General features: G+C 32.3%; 3 protein-coding genes across 5 annotated transcripts; 2 read left to right on the forward strand and 1 right to left on the reverse strand.

The window, feature by feature from the left end:
* The first annotated feature begins 1,603 nt into the window (after positions 1 to 1,603).
* On the forward strand, positions 1,604 to 15,331 carry LOC125052898 (MICAL-like protein 1). Of its 2 annotated transcripts, none has more exons than XM_047653970.1 (14): positions 1,604 to 2,072; positions 2,158 to 2,342; positions 2,427 to 2,482; positions 2,636 to 2,993; positions 3,475 to 4,160; positions 4,277 to 4,398; positions 5,059 to 5,139; positions 5,809 to 6,001; positions 6,548 to 6,683; positions 7,570 to 7,734; positions 9,615 to 9,729; positions 11,821 to 11,920; positions 12,680 to 12,818; positions 13,304 to 15,331. In XM_047653970.1, the coding sequence occupies exons 1-14, from the start codon at positions 1,921 to 1,923 to the stop codon at positions 13,462 to 13,464; spliced, it is 2,649 nt and encodes an 882-aa protein (XP_047509926.1). In that variant the 5' UTR covers positions 1,604 to 1,920; the 3' UTR covers positions 13,465 to 15,331. The 2 variants fall into 2 exon arrangements, with proteins under 2 accessions (XP_047509926.1, XP_047509925.1); XM_047653969.1 differs by having other exon boundaries at positions 1,605 to 2,072; positions 7,570 to 7,740.
* On the reverse strand, positions 15,324 to 17,421 carry LOC125052899. Its single transcript, XM_047653971.1, has 4 exons — positions 17,323 to 17,421; positions 17,111 to 17,285; positions 16,730 to 17,021; positions 15,324 to 16,404 (listed from the first exon to the last, which is right to left on the reverse strand). The coding sequence occupies exons 2-4, from the start codon at positions 17,210 to 17,212 to the stop codon at positions 15,416 to 15,418; spliced, it is 1,383 nt and encodes a 460-aa protein (XP_047509927.1). The 5' UTR covers positions 17,213 to 17,285; positions 17,323 to 17,421; the 3' UTR covers positions 15,324 to 15,415.
* A 1,319-nt stretch (positions 17,422 to 18,740) lies between these two features.
* On the forward strand, positions 18,741 to 21,089 carry LOC125053274 (polymerase delta-interacting protein 3-like). 2 transcript variants are annotated; one of them, XM_047654566.1, is made up of 8 exons: positions 18,742 to 18,996; positions 19,067 to 19,241; positions 19,338 to 19,410; positions 19,482 to 19,592; positions 19,662 to 19,821; positions 20,039 to 20,213; positions 20,331 to 20,515; positions 20,774 to 21,089. In XM_047654566.1, the coding sequence occupies exons 1-8, from the start codon at positions 18,932 to 18,934 to the stop codon at positions 20,862 to 20,864; spliced, it is 1,035 nt and encodes a 344-aa protein (XP_047510522.1). In that variant the 5' UTR covers positions 18,742 to 18,931; the 3' UTR covers positions 20,865 to 21,089. The 2 variants fall into 2 exon arrangements, with proteins under 2 accessions (XP_047510523.1, XP_047510522.1); XM_047654567.1 differs by lacking the exon at positions 19,482 to 19,592 and having other exon boundaries at positions 18,741 to 18,996.
* Positions 21,090 to 23,566: the final 2,477 nt, after the last annotated feature.

Raw genomic sequence — 23,566 nt, forward strand, 5'->3', positions numbered from 1 at the left:
TATACGTTTTTTCAATGCTATCGCTAATATAATAGCAACGCAAACTTTCTTAATATTGTTACTCATTATTATAATACGAAACGTACGAGTGTACTCAATGAAATTTACCGTCGTACTGACGCGATTCGTATCGAGTGTGTAGTATACTAAAAAAATACAAGATAAATATCACGATAAATATCACGATAAATATTGAGCGTGTAGCATTCGCCAATAATAGGTACACAATATTATTTTATTACGTCAGTGACGTAAAAACAGTGCAGTGACACAGATTGGTCGAATCAACGATGACAATACATACATGTAAATAATGTATCTTCACCTACATAATATTTAAACTTAATAGTTAATACTGTCTTGGATTTAAATTTAGTCGGACATTGTATTTGATCGAAATATGATAAACTTATGTGTATTCGTGTTGGACGTTTCCAATTTTGAGGGGACTGAGCTCTGGAAATGAGGGGCTATTTTAAAAACAATTGCTTCATACTATAACACATTTATTACAATAATTTATGTTTATATATCACTAGGTTGTTTCACTGTCCGCGTCTTGAAGAGAAGTACATTTTCCCGTGCTGGCGGTGCTGGCGGTGTGGTTGTTCGCGACCTGCTGATGCAGGACGGTTTGTATGTGTTTGTACGTGTTTACATATAGGGGCTGGTGCGGCCGGCGGCGCTGTTGCCTAAAATAGCGTTGTCTCTTGAAATTATGAATGTTTCATATAATGAAAAATAACAATATGTATAGGCTCTATTGACGCTAATAAATAATCTTAAATGGGTTTTGAAGAAAGACAAAATTACTGACAAAATATCTAATATATAAAATTCTCGTGTCACAGTTTTCGTTGCCATACTCCTCCGAAACGGCTTGACCGATTTTGATGAAATTTTTTGTGCTTATCCGGTATCTATGAGAATCGGCCAACATCTATTTTTCATCCCCCTAAATGTTAGGGGTAGTCCACCCCTAAATTTTATTTTTAGACAGAATTTTTAATTTTTATTTTTTTATGATACAGCATTAAAAAATACATACAACCCCTAATTTTCACCCCTCTACTATCAACCCCTATTTTTTATTATAAATGATAATATACATGGCAAAACGACGTTTGCCGGATCAGCTAGTATATATATAAATATTTGATTCTGTTTAAATAAAATATTTAATAGACGAATTGGACGTTGCTGTTTTATAACCTATATTTTGATGTGAATGAATGAATAACAAGGTGTACAATTTTCCAAGATTTTATTTTTAAGAAATATTATTTTTACAAAATACATGTAAAGTGAATAGGTATTGTTCTTCTTTTGAATAAATGTTATTTTATTACAAATGACCGGTATGTTATAACTCGCACAACATAAAACTCATTGACTTGATGTTTTTTTTTTATGGAATCTCGCTGTTGGCCTTAAGGGCCTTTGCCCTTTACAGCTCAGCTCGGGCTGTTTTGGCGAGCGCAGCTCGGCCTGAAAGGGGACTTGATGATGACTGATGACAGATGAGGAATGTTTGATATTTTAAGCACGTAACATGACATTTGACAAGCAAGCCCACATCAATTGACAATTTATGTTTTATTGGTTCATGAAAATTATCTTTCAAGTCAACTTTCCAGTTTCCAACTCAACATTTTATATTAACATGTTCCTAATTCCTATGATGTGTACTAACTGTTATATAAATTTGTTTTATAAATGATTACATATCAATTTCTAATAGGTATTAACCCTACTCATTCAGGGTTACGTATATAATATCCATAACTTTTTCACTTTCATATTTACTGTATCCGTATTCCATAGCTATTATTTAACAAAATCGTCATTTTTATCACAACATTAACAAAATAATGTTTCTTCTAACTTAGTTTGTTTATATTTTATATAAAGAAATATAAAATGTCTGAAGTAAAAGGAACAAAAGCTTTGGAATTATGGTGCAAACGTCTCGTCAAAGGTTGTCCCCATGTTCAAATAGAAAACATGACTACATCTTGGAGGAATGGAATTGCTTTCTGTGCACTTGTACATCATTTTAGACCTGACTTAATGTAAGTAGTACAGTACTAATGTATCTTCATAAATATAGGTAGAAAGTATAAACATTCGAGCTTTAATTGTTTATAAATTTTACAGTGATCTTACAAAACTAAATCCAGAAAACATATTTGAAAACAATCAGCTAGCCTATAGTATTGCTGAAAAGCATTTAGGTATACCCGCACTGTTAGATGCAGAAGACATGGTCGAGAATGATGTTCCAGATAGATTATCAATATTGACATATTTGTCTCAATTTTATCAACGTCTTGGTCATACTGGTGAGGCATAAAACAATTTTTTTTTGTTTTGTATATTATAGTTTTCATAGTTTATTTTTAACTTTAACCTCTTTAAATTTTCAGTAAATGCTAAAGTTTCAGAAAGTGAAGCAAAATCATCACAGTCTTCACAGATAACAGTAAGTTTGCATCATTTGTAATTATTTATACACATTGAAATGTTTACTAAAGTATGTTGCCTGCTTACGTAGATATGTGTTGTCCTTTTGTGTTGTAATTATTATCACTGTTTTTTTTCCTATCTTTTCTTTACTCTTTTTTCACTCTTGTAGACACCAATCAAATTTGGAAAAGTGGCTTTGGATAAATGCGCCGTTTGTGGACTTCCTGTATACTTAGCACAAAGACTCATTGTGTCACAGAGATTGTATCACAGGCAATGCTTCCGATGTTCTAAATGTTCTGGACATTTGAATCCTAAAAATTTTCACATGTTGAATGCAAATGAATTTTCTTGTGACTCTTGTAAAAATGAAAAGACTGTCATATCTAAATATCTTAATAATAATGATCAAATGGGAATGTTGGCATTTTGTAATGATGATAATATGTCAAATAGCACGAATTTGGATATAGAAAAGGAAGACTCTATTGTAAAAAAGGAAAAAACAAGACCAAAATCAATATTAGGTGAGGATTTTTTCAGTTTTCTTGCATTGCATGTGTGTTTTCTTATTGATGTTTGTGTTTGCGTCTGTTAACATTTTTGGTGTAAACTACAAAAACTGTAGATTTTGATTAGCACATTACAATTTATTGGATGTTGCATGTGCATTTGAATGTTTCATAATAATATTATTGCACCAATTGTTATTTTTCCAATGAAAGCAGGTCAGTTGTTACAATCAAAGAGGTGACTTCCAATAAAAGTAATAATGTGACTAATCAAAAAAAAAACTGTAGAATAGATGATAGAAAAGTAAGTATAATATAAACATTATCATTTTGATACTTTGTTACTAAGTTACTAAATTTGTTACTTATAACATGTTTGTTAACAAAGTATGTATATAATTTGATATCTTGAAATACAAAGGCTTTATTTTTCCAGATATTTTAACTATATTTTTTATAAACCAAATAAATTTGACTTAGTGTTGATTTGTTTCAGAAAAAATAAATATGTTTGAAAATAATATAGATAAAGAAAACAGTATTGAAAGTAAAATAGGAAATCTTAGTATAAAAGATAATAGTATTGATGAATGTAAATATAAGGATATAAATATTAGTGCTAATGATGATGCTAAAGACAGAGATGGTACTAGCAGTGCTATAAAAAATGAAGAACAAATTAGTTTAAATAGTTCCATTGATTTAAGAACAGAGAGTGATAAAGATAGAAATGATATGTCAAAAATAGATACACCAGAAATAAAATATACTAGTACTATTGAAAAATTAACTTTTTTACAAACACAATTATCTGAAGAAGCAAATTTTGATAATTACTCAAATCCAATTAAAGTAATCAATACAAGTATTGAAAATGTTTTGCCAAAAACAGAGCAAACAGATACCAAAAGTTGGTCAAAAGATATGCCAATTAACATAACAGATGATAGCCGATTAGCACAAACTAATAAAAATTTAGATATTAGTGTAACATTAGACATTTCCCATAAAGAGGAGATTGACAAAGATTTATGTGAAAAGGAAGTTAAAATAAATGTACCTCCAAGGAGAAAGAAAATAAATAATCCTGAAAAGAAAATTGAAACAATTACTGAAATGAAGCAAACAAAGAATAAGAGTTATCCTGATCATTTAAATCCATTTTCTGACGACGAAGAAGAGGTATGTGACCTAGTTATAGAATGCTAATATATAATCAATGTTTATTTACCTTGATCATTTGGTTAAGTTTGAATATCACATACAAGTAAGTTTAGTTATGCTAAATCACTTTTCAGAATGATACAAAAGATTCAACTAAGAAAGACAGTACTAATCCATTTGGTAGTAGTGATGAGGAAGATGATGAGGTTCCTTCGATACAATTGCCAGCGGCAAATGTACAGACATCAACACCTGTGTATGTTTATTTATTACTTGTTTGTAATCAATAATTAATAATTATCCTTTTTTAATCAGTTTTCACATAAATTTCTTACTTTCTCTTCTAGGGAAACAACAATCTTTAGTATGCCTTATTTAATTGATATCTAATGGTTATTTTATTTTTTATATCTTAATATATATAAATTACGTGTCACGTTGTTTGTCCGCTATGGACTCCTAAACTACCGAACCGATATCAATCAAATTTGCACACCTTGTGCAGTTTGATCTAACTAAAAAGATAGGATAGCTTACATCTCAATTTATACCCGTAATATCATTTTATTGCAAAATATTTGTTTATTATTTGATAGTCACAATTCTAACAGATGGCGCTGTGTTGAAAGTACCAACGTTTCACATAAGCTACAATTTAATGGCATAACCAACAAAAATGGTGGTCCCCATGACTGGTGTTCTCCTACCGTTTCCCTTAAATATTTTGCTACTATTTAATATAACAAAAACCTTAACCACAGCAACGCTTGGCCGGTCTACTAGTAGACTTCTAAAAAATTATTCAGATTTTGTCAGAGTCGACACTTAGCATAAACTTTAATTAACGTATTTCAACATCCAATTCATTTTTAACACACAAGTTATAATCTTATCCTAAAATAAGTAATATTTACAGAAGACGCCATATCAAAGCATACAATCCATTTTGGTCCGATGGAGAAGAACCATCGTCAGATGAAGATTATGATAGTATGAGGTGAGTAATCAAGCTGCTGCTTTCTCATATTGATTAATTAACTAATGACGAAACATACACAATAAACACTGGAAATCCATTTTAAATGTACTGTAGAAAATGTTAAGATAAATGTGTAAAGATTTTGAGTCTGCATCTTTCACTGCATCTCAGATTTGAGCCGTATCACCTTGATGCCTGTCGTACCTCAACAGCAAATTGTAAGGGGCTTGAGACAACTTTACAAGGAAGGAGTTTATATATGAATGATATAAGGTCACGCTTTGTCACGTGACCATTTTCATACAAATTCGTTTCGCGTTAATAGTTCGCGAAGTGATTGTCTATCAAGAAAAGAGCATGAAAAGGCAACTGGCTAGTCGTCTAGTTGTGTTCATGGGCAACTGTAACCCTTAAAATCAAATAATGTGTGGTATTTTATGAATCGTAATGTTTACAAACAGTACGTGATCATGAAGACGAAAGCGTTGTATCTATGCCACATAATTAGAACCTACTTTCTTATGTTTGCATAAACATATCAATTTGTATCAGATATGTAATACGAACTTGTCGGAATTGGTTACGTCTTAATTCCTTAGTAGCGTAAATCATCTTATTATTAATATATTATTTACAAAAGAAGTGGAACTGTCTTGTTGTGATACTTAAAGGTAATGAAAATTTCAGTTCCAGTATGCACAAAGGGTCAATAACGGCGAGTACTCCAAATCTTCCTTCGGGAACTCCCCGGCGAAGGAAACCCAAAGCTCCGCCTCCGCCTACCATAAATGTCGAGTATTCGGCTCCAACTACATCTATGGATGATGTCGCTAGCATTTCTTCTGTCAGCTCGCATGCTTCAACTATACACTCTGACCAGGTGACCTTTTTTTATAGTAACTTTTTTAGTACGAAGCAGTTTGTAGTTTTTATACATATATAATACTATACTATTTATATATGTCGCAGGCAACTAGCTTAATTGGCCGTGCAATTAACAGCCTGCGACATATATATACGAGTACACAAAGAAATTTTGGCACTGTTGTTTGACTTTTAAGTATATTTTGATACTGATGTTAAAATAGAGGTATTATTATTTTTCCTTTTCCGAAATGAGGCCAGCTATGTATGGTAAAATGATCTAATGGCTTGAGCGTGCGTATGTCAACCCTGAGGTCGTGCGTTCGAATCACGGCTGTGTACCAATGGACTTTTCTTTCTATGTGCGCAATTAACACTCGTTCGTGCGGTCAACAAACCGATGCTGTTATGAAAAAAAATATCACGAAACTAATACAGACCCCAGAGGTTGTAGCGCCACTAATGTTTTTATGTCTAGTAAAACTGTTACAACTTAATAGTCGGACGTAGTATTAAATACATACGATTTTTCTAAAACAAATCTATTTCAACTTATTTGTAGAAATCAATTGGTAAACTGACGCCAAGATCAAAGAAGAGACGGCTGGCCCCAACCCCTCCCGATACTCGGTCTATGGCTTCAGGCTATGGCGCCTCACTTGAAGCAGATATTTCTTTACGGAGTAACGCTTCTGATGGTAAGAGAACTCTATAAAGTATAAACTGATCATTCAGAAATCTAACATTTCTATAACATGAGTTTTACTTGAAATATTTATAAACTTTAATTATTGGTTATTGTTTTGTAAATAAATCTTACCTAATATATGTTTAATAGAACTTGATTTTTATCTACAATTAAGACCAAACATCACAGCTTCTATTACCCATTCTTCTTCTATATTGGTCTCGTACGCTGTAGAAACATCGTATCGTAATTTTAATTACCGCGGGAAAAAGCACGTTAGTTATCGGCCGTTCAAAAGGGTTGAAAAAAGAACTTGACAATATTTATTATTAAAAATTCGATAATATTTGTGCTTGCCCATTTTAATATTTTCGTTTAAAAATTATTCTAAAATTCAATATATAGAATAGCTAAATGCATTCTTATATACAACTAGCTGGCCTGGCGAACATCGTACCGCCTAACAGTCGATTCTTTATTTTTTTTAAATACTTATTGTGCTATCGGGACACCGGTCTAGCTAGTAAGATAAAAAAAGAAAGTTGATAAGACAACAAATACATTATGTCAAAAAATTAAAATTTACCTTCCCGGAACCCTCCACTAATTTTTCCACATTTGAACTTTATGATATGGTATTAAAGTTCAAATTGACTTTTAAGTATTATTACGAATATTTTGTATGAGAATATAGAAAAGTGTTGTTTTTAGACTTTTTCACTCAATTTTTTTAAATTTTTCTCTCCGTAAGAACCATCCTCGTACTTCAAGGAATATTATAAAAAAGAATTGGCCAAATTGGTCCAGGCGTTGTTGAGTTATGCACTTACCAACACATTTTGCGATTCAATTTTATATTATAGATAATTTTGTACAAATATACTTTTTGTTTTCAGGTCGTAAGAAAGGTCCCGCACCTGGTCTTCCCCTACCAGAACGGCGTGAAGTGAAGATGCAAATGACTCCTGAAGAATTACAAGTGCAGTTGGACTTGCTGGAGACGCAACAACTCGGCCTCGAAAGGCAGGGCGTGCTTATAGAACAAATGATACGCGACAAGTGTGAGGGTAAATTACGTTTATGCACTTTTACACACTAATTCCAGCATGCACGTGCACAACAAATACCTTTAATATGCTTTTGTTTAAACCTCCTTAATCATAAACGCAGAAATCGTATGTTCAAATCGCGGTTGTGCACAAATGGACATATTCCATGTTTGCATTAAAAACTTGATCGTAAAATGGTCACAAAAAATTTATCTATTGCCAGATACAGACCAAATAATGCCAAAATTTTGATTAGCTCAACTTTTTTCCCTCGTGAGTATAAAAATATTATTGAATTGTGGGCCTGCGTCCTTACTCTGTATCTTCATATAGAGATCCCGACGTTAATGTATGCAAGTTTGATGTATAGTCCTTTTCACGAAAGAAGTCCCCCAGACGCGGCGCTGCAATCGCATGACGTAATGTTGCCATTTATGAGTAAAACATTTACCTATTTTATTTACATTTAGCAGATGTAATTTATCAAGTAATATTATTTTCTGCATACTTCGAAGAAACAATATTTCTGTTATGTAAAAAGTATATACATATTTATTTACTTATATTAGCGGTGTTCTACCTACTTACAGGGAAAAGTTGAGAAAATAGGGTAAAGAAAAGCAATACAATTTTTTATTCAGAGTTTTATTGCATAATTGTTGGGTTACAATTTTTTTCGAAGTACACACCGCTGTTATACCTTCGTTTGTAATTCTTGTTATAGTTATTTCTGACACACCTGCAATTAAATTATGAACAACTAAAAATAATAATAACTTTAAGTTTATAATGCTTATGTAATATATGTTTTAATTTCAGTTACCTAGTTTCATCACGTTATGTATTTGTTCAATTTTGTCGCAAAAACGAATTTATATCATAAAAGTCCCATCAATACAGCAAAAAAATATTAAATGGCAACTCTAAAAAGTACCTGTTATGGCGGCAATTCTCTTCCGAACATTGTTTAGTTGTATTAAAACACCTTGATTCTTATGTTCCGTTTCACAGAACTCTTTCACCTTTAATATAATTTCTCGAGCCGAACTTTTTACAACTTTTGGCATTGTAATCAATATTTAAAATGCACTAAGCTAGTTAAAAATTCACAAAAATCTACCACAACAAACGAACTTGATAACATCGACGAATGACAACATTGCCGACCTGTCAAATTTAGTTCCAAAAATATCCGCGGGACTTCTTTCATGAAAAGCACTATAGGTCTCTCCTTATCTGTATAGTCGTATTTTTAATTAGACGAAGCCAACTGACAGTAGATAATGTCACTTTGTAAAATAATGTTGCCACATTTAAAGTAATAGTGATGCGTTCAGTTCTTGTTCAATCAGATGAATGAACAATGAGTGTGAATAGTCAATCATTTCAAACAATAAAAGAATATTATTTCTATTTCAAAATAGTATAAAAGTGCTCTGATATGAGTTAGGTACTAATATTATGTAACTACAATCACTTTTTTGACGTTTTATTACAAAGCGCGGCGGCCTTGGAATCGCCCGGAACAAAAATAATTATTATGGCTATTGGAATCGCTGTTAAAAGTTACAGAGTAATCTCTGTAAAACTAACTTTTTTCCAGGACCTTTGCCAATTTTCCCCACCAACTTCTTTCAGCTCGTCAACCCAGCCTACAAGAGGCAACTTCTGATAATGATATTATAACGTGTTCTTTAAGTACATAAACTATGTTCCCATAGTGTTTAAATATGGTAACAACATACGGTACTATCGTTTTTTCATAATTTATACCGATTAACGATTCCAGAATTTATAGAATAATTATTCGTAAATGTAAATTAGGTTAGATACAGTATGTTGGATATATGTAGTTAGCTAAGAAGTAAGAATTTTTAAATAATTGTTTTCAGGTGACGAAGGTGTTACAGCGCCGCAAGAAGAAATAGAGGACTTGGTTATACAGCTGTGTGAGCTGGTCAATGAGAAGAATGACTTGTTTAGGAAACAAACAGAACTTATGTATATGTAAGTGTTTTTATAAACAAACAGCGGAGCGAAGATTAATACTCTTGTCTCAAATCAAGGAACGTACGATATAAAAACTCGATATTGATTGATTGATTGCTAGGATCACTATCAGATACAGTAAACAAATATATGAATCTAGGAATAAAACTTAGCGAATCTACAAAATTTAAAAAAAAAAATTGGTCTGTTAACGATATCACAGACTACATATTTATGATTATACAAAAATTTAATTAAATGTGAATAGTATTTATAGCCCGGTCATTTTAGACAATTGAAATAAAGAAAATTCCGACAAAGCCAAATTTTCGTAGAGACCTTAGGTTTACCACAAGGAATAAAGTGTCAAAAGTCCCCATCAGTCCCATGTGAGCTTAGCGACTTATTCGGGGTCCAAGGTCAAAATTTTAGGTTTTTTGGATTTTTCTCGAAAACGGTAAGTTTTATCGAAAAGTACCTCAGAACACAGTTGTAGATCTTAAAATTCTCTATAAAAATGGTCCCTATGATTTTTTCTCTAAGACCCACTATTTCCCAGATATAGCGCTTGTAAGAATCACGTTCTACATAATATGCACACATTTCCTCACCACCTGTGAGGTAGTGTACTCGGCGCGTTTTTTTTAACGTGGTATCCCCGGTAGGCCTATTTCACGAACCTTTCTGACGATATTTTCAGGAACAATAATTATTTAATAGTATGAAGATTATTGATATGGGTTATTGAGTTTAACTGTCGTTCAAACTTTTTTTTATAACTTTAATCTGACTCATACTCTTCATATTCAACTTCAACAATCATGTTTTCTTCAATTTCTTCTTGTTCTTCTTCTTCTCTTTCCTGTTGATAAGCGCTTAGAAATTGTTCAAATGAAGATGAATCAGTTGTCTCTTCATCAAAATCACATGAATATTCCTCTCTTGTATTTAATTGAACATTTGAGCAAGAGACACCTTGGCAATTGGTACACGCTGGAGAACACTGCAAGCCTACTTTTTACAGCCACATTTGGCACTACAACCTTTCTTGCAATTGCAAAAAATAGTGTTAAGAAGTTTTTCTGGAGCAGGGGGCAGTAAAGTTCGAATCGGTTCCAAAGTATTATTTATCAATTTCCAACCCCAGTCTTCAGGGTTCAGTTCATTGCCTTGCCATGTCTGAACTTGATAGTATACTCGAAACAAATGTTGACTAGCAGATGCCGATGTTGGAGGAAGACAAGATAGCTGTACTTGCTTTTTGTTTCGTGTATTTTTTACAAATGTTAAATATCTGTACGTATCTAAGCAATCAATTTTTTTTGGAGCTCCATAAACCGCAAGAAGAAACCGAATTCCTTTAGTAATTAGTATTTGAGGTGAAGAATTAATTTCTGTAAATACTTTTGCGCAGTCAATCAAATCATTTTTTTCAAATAATTTTAATACTGAATTTTTGCCCCTTCTAAACATTGCAGATGTAGTATCGCATCCGGTCATCGCATGTAAAAATAAAATAAAGTTTTGGCATTTTGGATAAGCTGATAAAGTTTTAGAAGAATATATTTCTGTCCGTTGCTGCGCCTTCCCAGGTTATACTAATAATGTATACATAAAAGAGACACGAGTAGGCATTTTTGCTTGCTTGAGTACCTAAATATGTATATACGTGGCATATGTGGAATATGATTCTTACAAGCGCAATATCTGGGAAATAGTGAGTCTTAGAGAAAAAATCATAGAGACCATTTTTTTAGAGAATTTTAAGATCTACAACTGTGCTCTGAGGTACTTTTCGATAAAACTTACCGTTTTCGAGAAAAATCCAAAAAACCTAAAATTTTGACCTTTGACCCCGAATAAGTCGCTAAGCTCACATGGGACTGATGGGGACTTTTGACACTTTATTCCTTGTGGTAAACCTAAGGTCTCTACGAAAATTTGGCTTTGTCGGAATTTTCTTTATTTGATCACTATTTTTATGTCTAAAATGACCGGGCTATTAGCCCATAGCCGATTAGGGAGAGAATTTATGAATGTTGAATTATTTAATCAGATTATTACACAAAGTCGAACCTAGTATATCCTATCAATAATGCCATATTTCAGTCGTAGACAACAAAGACTGGAGCAGGAGCAAGCAGACATTGAACATGAGATTCGAGTGATTCAGTCGAGACCAGTCGTCAACAGGATTGATGCTGATAAAGTAAAATATTTTCTATAGTCTATAGTGTAGGGCATTTTTTATTTATCTGTGGTCGCGTCCGTTTGGCTGTATTGCATTGATCTTTTATTTGTTAGGTCAAATAAATTAGTGTATGCAAATGCTTATAACGGCCTACTTTGATGCATTGCACGCCTCTTGGAAAAAATGTGAACAATAGGGGAACCGCTTTGAACATTTATTAAATATTACGGCACAATATATCTGTCTTTATAGCCGTACGTTTATAGAAAATTGAGGCTTGGCCGACTCACGGAAATTCCATTGATAACATTTTCTTTTACTTTAGCTGATAAAACAGAAATATAATCATCTCATTTAAAAAAAATATATAAATATGCTATATTTTTTCATGTTTAACAGACGTACACATAATGAATTAACCCAGGTTTAAGCGGGTAAACTATACTTTTATAAACTTGAGAAAAACCATACAAGCCACACAGGATCTGTTTCAAAGCAAATTAATTGTTTGTTGAAAAATATACTGAACTAGAACGTTTAAATTAGTCTTGAACACACTAAATGCGTTATAATAGATCCATCATAGAGATTTATAACGGATAAAATTAGATACATAATGTACCTAAAGCTAATCAAATAATGGTCACTGGTGACTTCTTGTCGCTTGATTAACGTTACTTCTATTGAAGGCGAAAGAAAAATTGTTTGATTTCGGTTGATCACTTTAAAACATCAAAAAACGTTTAACTGGTTTTTAATACCAATAATTGAAAATAGGCCCGTGAAGAACAGCTAGTCTGTCGTCTGGTGGAAATAGTGCGCATGCGTGACGAGTTAGTGCAGCAAGTAGACGCTGAGAGAAGACGCGAGAGGCAAGAAGACCGTGCCATTGCCGCCTCCATAGCTGCTAAACGAGGTATGCATCAATACATTTACGTAATTAAACCAGATTTAAATATTTTGGATAAATATAAATAAACAGAATACATTGGGGATTCAATTCGTATTTTAATTCAAATGTAGTACTATAAATACTAAACTAAATAGATATACAGCCGGCGTTCACGCTGTATGCGCTAAAATTTTATAACTATGTACCTACTGATTGTAACAACCTAAAATATTTGACGACACATAGTTTCAATGGATCTCTCACTTTAATTTAAAATGCATTTAATTCGGGCCCTAGGTTCACTTACTGTTTCAATTTGAATAAATTATAGCCACATATAATGTCGCAATAAAAAGAAAGATTTCGGAAAATAGTGTAACATGCGACCAGTTCGTTCCTATGTTGTCAATCTCTAGATAATCTTAGTTTCAGAATTACTTCCTTGGGCTATAAAAATATGGAATTTTAATTGATTGTATAATTTCTGAAATGGGTTTTTTATATTTTAGCTCAAAGAAATAGTGACTCCACAAGCTCGTCAATCAAATCGTCAGATGTTGTGACACCGATCAAGAAAAATAAAGTAAAAGACAAAGTAAAGAAGCAATTTAAGAAAGCAAAACATACGCTTATTGCTAAGAAAAAAGACGAAGACAAAAAACCAAAATGACTCAGATCTTTATATATTATATTAAAGGGTACTTAATAATAGACTGATATTCAAAGACATTCCATGTTATGTTTACTTTACACTATTATAGTTATAAAAATTTGTTACTCATATCATTGAAATTATTGCCATAACATGTAGAGTATATGTTTGATATTATTTCTTTTCAGTCTTCTTTGTTAAGTTGATATATGTTACTTCTTACAAGTTTAGTACAGGCAGTCCTCGTACTTACGGCATGTTAGGTTCACGAAATACGCGACGTAAATCGAATCGAAAGGGTTAGGGTCGACACGGACTCGAAATTAAAAAAAAACTGCATTTATAACAAAGGATATACATACTTTCTTATGGCAAGTTCTTAAAATAATTATATATGCATTTATGAAATTTTAATAATAATTATAAAACTTTAATATGTTATCAAAATATGTAATGAGAAATAATAAATTAAACTTTTGGCTTAATGAATCTATCAATTCTAGATTGATTCGCTTCTTTCTTCTTGCTATCAGACAGATCTTGGTAACACTGATAGGCGGCACAAATTTTGTTATTAACGTTGAAACTTCTCTCAAAATTACGATCATTTTCTTCAAAAAATTTCATGGTATTCTCCAAATTTGCACAAGACTAGTGAATTCTCCTATGCCGGAAATCGAAACAAATGACGTATGCTTGAGGAATAATGGCAAAATATTGTTCCACGTAACTTGAAACGACGTAAGTCGAGGACTGCCTGTACACACAATTGTGGTAAAATACCTAACAAATTTGGATTAGTTTAAGACAAAACAAACGCACGTGGGGTTCTGTACTACGAATTTTAATATTGCAAGGATATTGATACACTCCAACGCAAACTTAGCGGATTAAATTGTATGTAACGATGCGCACAAATCAATTTATGGTACGGTCGATCCTACCTTTTATATATTCTTTACTGTACGTGTCCGTTTTTCCATTGCAATATCCGTATTTAATGTGGAATGCTGTAAAGTGTCCTAAGAATACGCGGCCTTAAACTTTATAGATTTTACAAATTGTTATATTTATTTACGTATGCACTAAATGTTACCGAATTATATTTGAATCTCAAACAACCTTATGTCGTACTTCGATATACATATGGGACTATATGTATTAGAAGAGTCTATCAGCCATATTATATTTTTCTTATTTGATAGTCTATTTAGTGAGAGACTGCCTTCTAATATAATTTATACACACAAGTTCCAATAAAAGCACAGATTTATTAAGACCTTGCTAACTTATATATCCCTGATTTGCTTGTCTTGATTATATCATTAAAAAGCTTATTAAGAGATTAGCTTTAGTTTCACCCTTTGACCTCATTACTTGGAAAACATAGTCTTGGCTGTACTAAATTGGAGTAACGAGGATATAGAACAAGGCTTGTTAAATAAACTCAACTTTTATTTTGATTATTGTGGCAGCTAGCTTATAAATTGCAAGAAATAGAATAAATTTACTAGGTGTTTTATACAAAAAGTTCATTTTTTGAGTAAAATTATTTAAAAGTTAAATTGACATTATAGGACCATAAGATTATATTGAGATAAAAAAAATAACATTTTAACATCATTTATTAAAAAAAATACTTTTAGTAGTAGTGAAACACAAGATTAAAGATAAATTGGAATTGTTTAAGGGTCAATTTTTTGAATACTTATTATATCAATTTATTGTCACAGGGTGAAAACATATAATGGCATCATCAGAACAACCATATTTTTGCTTAATTTATTAACAAATATACTAACATATTAACATATTATTAAGAGCACATACATGTCGTAAACATGCACAAAAAATATTATGAAAAATAAAAGATTACACACTGTTATAACATTTTATTTCTTTTATATATAATTATTTCCTAATTCAACAAATTGTTCTATCTGGTAAAAAAAACATCTTAAATTTTAATTTATTTAGCATAATTATTATCAATTTCAATTCTTAGATTTGATTTTGGCTTACCAAGACGTTCTCTTAAATCATCAGACTTACTATGTTTCTTTGTTTTTATAATTTGACGTAAATCGGTTTTCTTACTAGACTGTTCAAATTGTCTATCTAATCTAGACCAGACTGTAGTGGATTCTTTATTACAGCTGTCAACTTTTTGCACCTTACTCATTGTATTGTAACTATCAAAATCAGAATCTGAACAGCTGTCACTGTTACATTGATCATTTGGAACAACTTTGACACCGAGACGTGATTGTATATTTTTGCTTCTATGACTTTTCTTGAACATATTTGATAAAATGTGAGATGAAGATGACCTTTTTGCAATAGAATTTCTGGAATTTAACACCTCAATGGACAAGGGTGCATACTCCTCTTTGTCACTTGAATTATTTTGTTCCGTGGGAGTAAATTTTTTAATTTTTGATTCTTCATCATCAGCTCTCATTCTCATTCTAGGCACTTTTGATTTCTTATTCCATTCTGCATCTGAATCACTAGATTCATCAAACTGTTGAACTTGGTTTCGATTTCCCAGTCTCATTGCAAGATTTTTATTTCTTGGTTTGATAATTTTCCTAGGTTCTACATCATCATCATCATCGTTATAATCAGGTGTGTGTGGTAGTTTACGTTGAAACACTTCCTGGTGATCATATACCCCCCATGACATACAAAGATCACCCCATGGATTTTTGTCATTTAAATCAATGTGCTTCTTTTGTTTAGGATGTACTGAATCATGGCTTCTTTTTGCCATCTTTTTGTCTGCATTTGTTGCAAATCTCATTAAAATAACATCTCTTTTTGGATGTGGCATACCTTCTCGCCAATGATATGAAGATCTTTCTGATAACATTTCTTTTAAACTATCATCACTAATTTCATGTGAGTGAACAAGTAAAGCTAACGCTGCTGCAATATGGTCCTGGCATACCATGTTACCTGTCATATAAGAACATTATAAAATATAATAATTATAATCACAATATTAAAGACTAATAATAACTTACATTGACAAGACACAAATTGTTTATAACTTTTAAACAAACAACAAAATCTTTTTCCAAAAGATATTAAAGGATGTCAAAGTTTACAATAATTTTAGGCCCATACTCTAGAACATCAATTAAACTAAAATCTAGTTTCAGAAGCTGTCTGTCATACCATTTCTTCTGAATGAATGAAATGAAGTTTGACATAGCTCTAGACAAGATAGTTACTTGTGATATGATTTAGAATAAGAACAATATAATTGTAATATACTTACAAGAAGTACTATCAACCCATTCCAAAGAAACAGGTTTGTAATCTTCTAAGTATTCAAAAACATCTTTAGTTGTTAAGCCATCTATTCCAGTAATATGCAGTGTGTCAAGCCTATAATGTCTTTCATTTTCTTCAATACCAATGTTGGCATAAAGCTCATCAATTTGCTTTTGAGTTACAATTCTATTCCCACTTAAATTCAGTCCAAAGCGCTTTGCCCTTTCTTCCAATTTTATAGAATCTATTTTATGCAACTGTTTGATTATCGGCCCTGTCTTATCAGCCTTATAAAGCTGAAACATGCAATATATTATATGATTAAAGCGAAGTAATATGTAAAATAATACTGAAACTGGAATTTGTAATTGCAAATTATATATACCAAAGTACATTCTTCGGATTGAATTTCGGGTTTTTGATCTCTTTCCTCGATATCCATTTCATTGTCGTCACTCATTTCACCATCTTCTTTATCAAAATCCATAGTACTCTAAATTATAATATGGAGATTTATAAATTAGGATTGTTTAGGTATTGGCAGGGTTTGAGTCAGTTTAGTATACAAATTTTTACTATAATACAGAAGATATTATATTTTATATAATTAAAAACAAAATTAGCACACAAGTCACAAACGAATAATACAATAGATTATAGAACTTCTACAGTCTACTGAATTCAATACACCAACACCACAGGGCACAGACTAGAGAGTAGAGACTAGACACTTGACAGTAGTAGAAGAGTAGAGTACTATGAAGGCAGCATACTTCAACAAAGAAATCAGAATAGTAAGACATTGAATAAAACTTATTTATTATTTATTATTCGACACTTAATATTTTAATGACAATTAAATTCATTAAATTCCTAACATATCTTCCTTTTTCCGTCCCTCTAAGTATCGGAAATCTAAACTTTTAGATTTGTATAAATATGAACAACACTTCAAGATTAGTTTGCCACTGAAATTTCACTTCTGACATGTGTACTTTGTACACACACACTTTTTTTATATAACATAATGCATTGTATTAAAAATTGTAATTATTTTCATCGAAAAAAAAGAGGACAAAATATAGTTACTAATCGGTAAAAAACTACTGCTACACGACAAACATTGTTTTATTTCTGATTTATGATGAGATATATATCTCATATCTCTATACCAACATAATATGTAATCCTTGTTTAGTAGCATTTACTATAATAAGTACTTCAAATTCCATAAAATCTTATTGGACATCCACACTCTCGACGAGGTGGCACGAGGGTTGCGAGCGGGTGTCACCTAGTGTTGCCACTTTTTGTCGGTTTTTGGGGCGCGAGTCAATGGACGCGAGCAGGCGAAACGAGCGCTTCAACCACTTTGTTGTAAGTTACTGGCGCGCTCTTTTTCTTATCATGATGGAGTGGATTTTTATGAATCTCTATGAACATCATTGAAACAGAACTTCAAAAAGGGTTGCCTGGAAGAGATCGCTTATTAGAGATAAGGCCGCCCGTTGCATCCCTTATAATTTTTATGTATTGTGTTATAAATAAAAATAAAAACTATAATAATATAATCGTGGCAGATAATATTATGGTTATTATTTCATAGGATATGTATATACTAATTCTGTGATATCATTTTAGTATACTCTTTGGCGCCGCGCTATCGATGTTCGACCAGTGATGCCAACTTTGGGGATTTATTCCCAAATTTAGGGGGAAACAAAATCTCATGGGGGGTTTTTAGGGGTTATTTAGAAATCGCACTATTCTATACAGTTTATACTTTATATTAACCTAACCTAACCCAACCCAACCAACAAACTAAACCAAATATAAACTCCAATATAAAAGCGTGACTATAACTGAAATATCAAAAAGTTCCAAGATTGAAGATTTATACTACTTGAATGTATTTTCATGCATATTTGAAATTACCAAACCGAGTGTACAACAAAAAAAAATTGTACAAAGGTTTTTAATCGATATTAAGGGGTATTCGAAATTGGTCCTAGGGGGAACATTCTGTAAGAGTTGGCATCACTGTGTTCGACTGTCGACATCCCAATTGATCAGAATCCAATATCCATCAAATATATTAAAGCTAAACCGACAATAAACGAAGTAACGCGAATCAACAAATTCTGATTTGACACTCTTTTTATTGTGGTTCAACATTCTTATTATAACATTGATTATTTTCTAAAACATGGCGTCCTACGTGGACATGAGCTTAGATGATATTATTCAGAAAAAAAAACGCGGCAGTCCTAAGTATGTTTTAAATAATATGAACTTTAACACTGTATATTATTTCTCTTAACAACTTGTTTTTTTTACTTAGAAAATTCGTACCAAAGAGACTAGTAGGACCTGTGCGGAGACCAGCAGTTTTAGATGCCAGAAATAAAATACTTTCTAAAAAAAGAACTCAAATAAAGGATGCAAGAGAAAAATTAATAGAAATTGCTCAACAGAAGGATGCACGTTTAAAGTTGCAACAATTACGAGCAAAAAAGGTAAATCATCAAAGTTGAATATTTTACATCAATTTAAGCTATGGATAACATAGTTATAGGGTACTATTTGCAGTATTTATTCTTTGTTTTTTGTAGGGCATAACTACATCAACAGCATCAAACTCAAATAGCAAAAAATATAAAAGACTGAATGTGCAGTCAGAAAGAGGTAAGATCATATTTTGTTATTGCTGTCAAATTTTTTATACACAAAATTTAATTAGATTAATCTGTTTGCAGTATTTTCTGACCCATCTAGGTTAGTTGTTTCTCAACCTTTGCAAACAAGACAGAGGCAAACTAAACAAAAACGATTTATGGAAGAGAGACTTGTTGCGCCAAAATCACATTGTAAGGTTAAATTAGTAATTGATAAATTAATAATGTGTTTATAATTAATTCTGATTAACCTTTTTTTAGTAAAACTTCCATTGAAACCTATAGTTCGAACAATTGAAAATGATCTTGAAATCATAGATGATCCTATGGGGGATGACTATGGACCAACTACAGCAATACTTGCTAATCGAAAAACAAGTTTACAACTGAAAATTGTAACACACAACAATGATAACCAAAGGTACATGTGAAAGAACACCTAGTAAACATATAAGTTTAAAAAAAATTGTAATTGCTGTTTTGTTCTTTAATTATATTTTAAAAGATTGTAATTTTATTTCTGTTGTATCGTCTCTCTTGAGAACTTACTCTTAAACAGCTTACTAAATATCACTGAAATAGTTCTAAGACTTGTTTTAAAATTTCCACAATTATAATAAATAATAACATTTCTATAGAATGATGGTTAGAACACGGGAAAAAAGTCCACCAAGACCACCATCTATACTTAAAAAGAGACCAATGGCTGCTTTAAAAATTGATAAAAAAGAACAGGACGTTGAAAAACCGTTGCTAGAGTACCGCATAATTGTTAGTAATTTACGAGATACTGTGACAGGGGCAGATATCAAGGTAAGACAAAAATAATATAATAATTTAATTTTTTATATAATTATTATATAATCCAATATTAAAAATTTATATACAATAAAAGTATTTAGTCATACTTACATATTTTTACCTTTTCAGGAGTTATTTGGAGATGTGGGTGGAATGCTAGAATCTCGATTGGTCAGACCTGGTACAGCAGAAGTCATTTACAAGACTGTTGAAGATGCACAAAGAGCTGTTGATTTGTATCATACCAGACAGCTAGATGGACAACCAATGAATTGCCTTCTTGTCACCCCACGTGCCTCCAACAACTTGGCAAAGTATGATATTATCCTTTATTGATCGCTCTGGATTTAAAAGTAAGATCTCTAATTTGTGTGAAGTCCTGTGACCCTCTCTTGTAATATATTACATAATAATCTAATAATTATATATAAAGATAATTTTTCATAACAAGTAACCTTACTCTTTATAAATTATAATAAATGTACTTAATTCAGAATAGGAGCCATAAAAGGAAGTAAAATTTATAATCATTTTATTAGTATATTTACATATTGTATTGTATGTTGTTCTAGGAGCAGCTCCAAACCAGCACTAGTAAGCAGCAATTCTAATGTGGAACCCGATATTTCAACATTTCACAAAGTGCTCTTTAGTAATTTTTAGCCTTAACTACATTTTTTACCATTTTTGCTAATAGTGTACAGATTTCAGTTTTAAGTTCAATAAAGAATGGCATGAATCATGAGTTGACCTGTATTTATAGATCTTATTTGTAAATACTAGGTTTTTTTAGCATGAAAAATCGATTAATAAATTATCGATTTTTTTATTAATCGACTTTTTCCTAATTTTTGCATTCATTTCAAAATAAACACCTTAAATATTTTATTTTTCTTGGTTTTATTAATTAAAAATAAACAATAGAAATTATAAACACAAGTTAACGTTTAAGAATAATCAAAATCGAAATTAAACTAATCAGATTCAATAATTGCTTATTATACTTATCAATAAATATAAATAATCATAACTTATTTCTCATGTTTAAAACATTAAATTTCCACCTAGATCAAATAATCTTTCTTATTTCGGACCCAACTCATGAAATCTTTAATTTTTATTAGAAGAAATATCAGCTTATTTAGTGTTAGGCTGGGGATACACATGCCAGTAAATCGGGAAAGTAGCTGGCATGTACGAGTAACTGGCACACTGCGGATACATTTGCAAATAATACTGGCATGCATACTGTGCCCTTGCATGCCAGTACATATTACCATCGCGTATACACAGGACAGTTCGTGAGAGTATTTCGTACCTACCTATTCTTGCGCGCTAAAATGGATAACAATCGAAGTGAATTAAACAAAATTGTGTTGTTACTAGCAATTGAATTTGTAGCTAAATTAATGGGAGATAAAAAGAAAAAACGAAGACGGGTTTGGGTAAGAGATTCACACAACGAGTCGGCTACTGGCATGCCCGTAGCTGTCGCGTCTGTTCACACGTGCCAGGTTAGCAGTCCCCCCGCGACCCTCTGTCAACGGGCATGCAAGAAAATCAAATGTTGTGCTAGCTACTTGCAACTAGCTAGCTTCCAGTTACAGGCATGCCAGTTAGTGAATACACATGGCACTTGCAAGAAGCTGGTATGCTAGTGTGCAAGCTACGGGCATGTGTATCCCCAGCTTAAGGCTATATCTACTAACGCTATGCTGCGAGGGAGTCGGGCGTAACCATAGTAACGTATGCGTCGACCAGGTATCTGAGTAGCCTTCCTTGTACGTCCCTAGCCGAAAAGTCGAGATGTGAAGTGATTTGTTAAGATATATCATATTTTTGTCTTGATATTATTATTAAGAATAATTCATTAGAATAATACTTCTTTAGAAAGGCGAAAATTCATTCCTATTAAAGTGTTAATAGTAATAACATATACCTATGTCGCAACTAGCTCAATTAGCCGTTCACTTAAAAGCCTAGCCGTTTAACTAGGGGCCTGAAAGATGATCATCCAGTTAATTAAACAGCTAGGCAAATGACTTGGGTCGATGACGTTTCATTACATGCCTAGCCTGTTGACTGTACTTATTTTTTTAAATTTAATACCACATTCTGTCACTCTCAAACTCAAAACAAAACTCTTCAAACTGTCAATATAGCGTCTGCAAACTACAACTTTGATGGTGTTAATTTTAATAATGACTCTATCGTACGAATGGCCTAAGCATTAGCCAGCCAGTTTATTAAATGTTGTAACAAACGCTATGGCTGAATATCTTTCAGGCCGTTAGTTAAAAGGCTAGGCTGTTAATTGAACGGCTAATTAAGCTAGTTGCCTGCGACATATATATATGTATTATACATATATCTACTATATAAAAATAAGTCGGGTTTTCCTTCCTGACGCTATAACTCCAGAACGCACGAACCGATTTCCACGATTTTGCATTCGTTGGAAAGGTCTCGGGCTCCGTGAGGTTTATAGCACATAAAATTCAGGAAAAATCTCAACAGAAAAGCGGGATCACCAAACGAAATGTTACATAAAACGAAGCCATCTGGTGGCGAAACGAAGTTCGCCGAGTTTGCTAGTTTATATATAAAATAGTAAAATATATAAATATAATTAAGCTAGTTCACACCTATATAAATAATAAAATAAAATCTTATCTAATCAGCAATTATTTGAATATATTTTTTAAAGATTGGGGCAAATGGGCAAGAGGCTTATCTGATGTTAAGTAATGCCGTCACCCGTGGACATTCACACTGCCAGAAGGCTCGCAAGTGAGTTGCTGGCTTTTAAGAATTGGTTCACTCTTTTTTGAAGGACCTTCAGTCGAATTGCTTCGGAAATACTTTAGTTGGCAGCTGGATCTACATAGTAGTAGTGCGCGGAAAAAATGCCTTAAAAACGACTCAGTTGTGGAACGACGGACTTCGAAATGATTCGGGTGGAGTTTCCTATTCTGCTTCGACGTCCAATGATATTTAGCTCCAGGTATTAAACTGAACAACTCCAACGAACATTCTCTATTGTAAAAACGGAAGAAGATGCAGACGACACCTCTACTCAAGGGATCAAGCCTCTCAGAAAGTGCCTGGTCATCGACGATTCGAATCGCTTTTCGTTGTATACGGTGAAGTGGAAGGAGCGGCGGGATCCAGAGGTGAGAACAGTTCTTCATGTGGGGCCGAATTTGCGCTTTATTCAGTTACCCGGAGTGAAGTATCCTCTCACCTTGTTACGCTAATTTAGCCATGAGTTGACTTGTGTTTTTTTAGCGGTGAACTTGTGTCTTCTTATGGTTAAATTGGACTAGATTAAGTCTACCACAGTCCGAGACTCCACAAAGCAGAAT

This window comes from Pieris napi, chromosome 10 (genome assembly GCF_905475465.1).
Source record: "Pieris napi chromosome 10, ilPieNapi1.2, whole genome shotgun sequence".
Lineage (NCBI taxonomy): Eukaryota > Metazoa > Arthropoda > Insecta > Lepidoptera > Pieridae > Pieris > Pieris napi.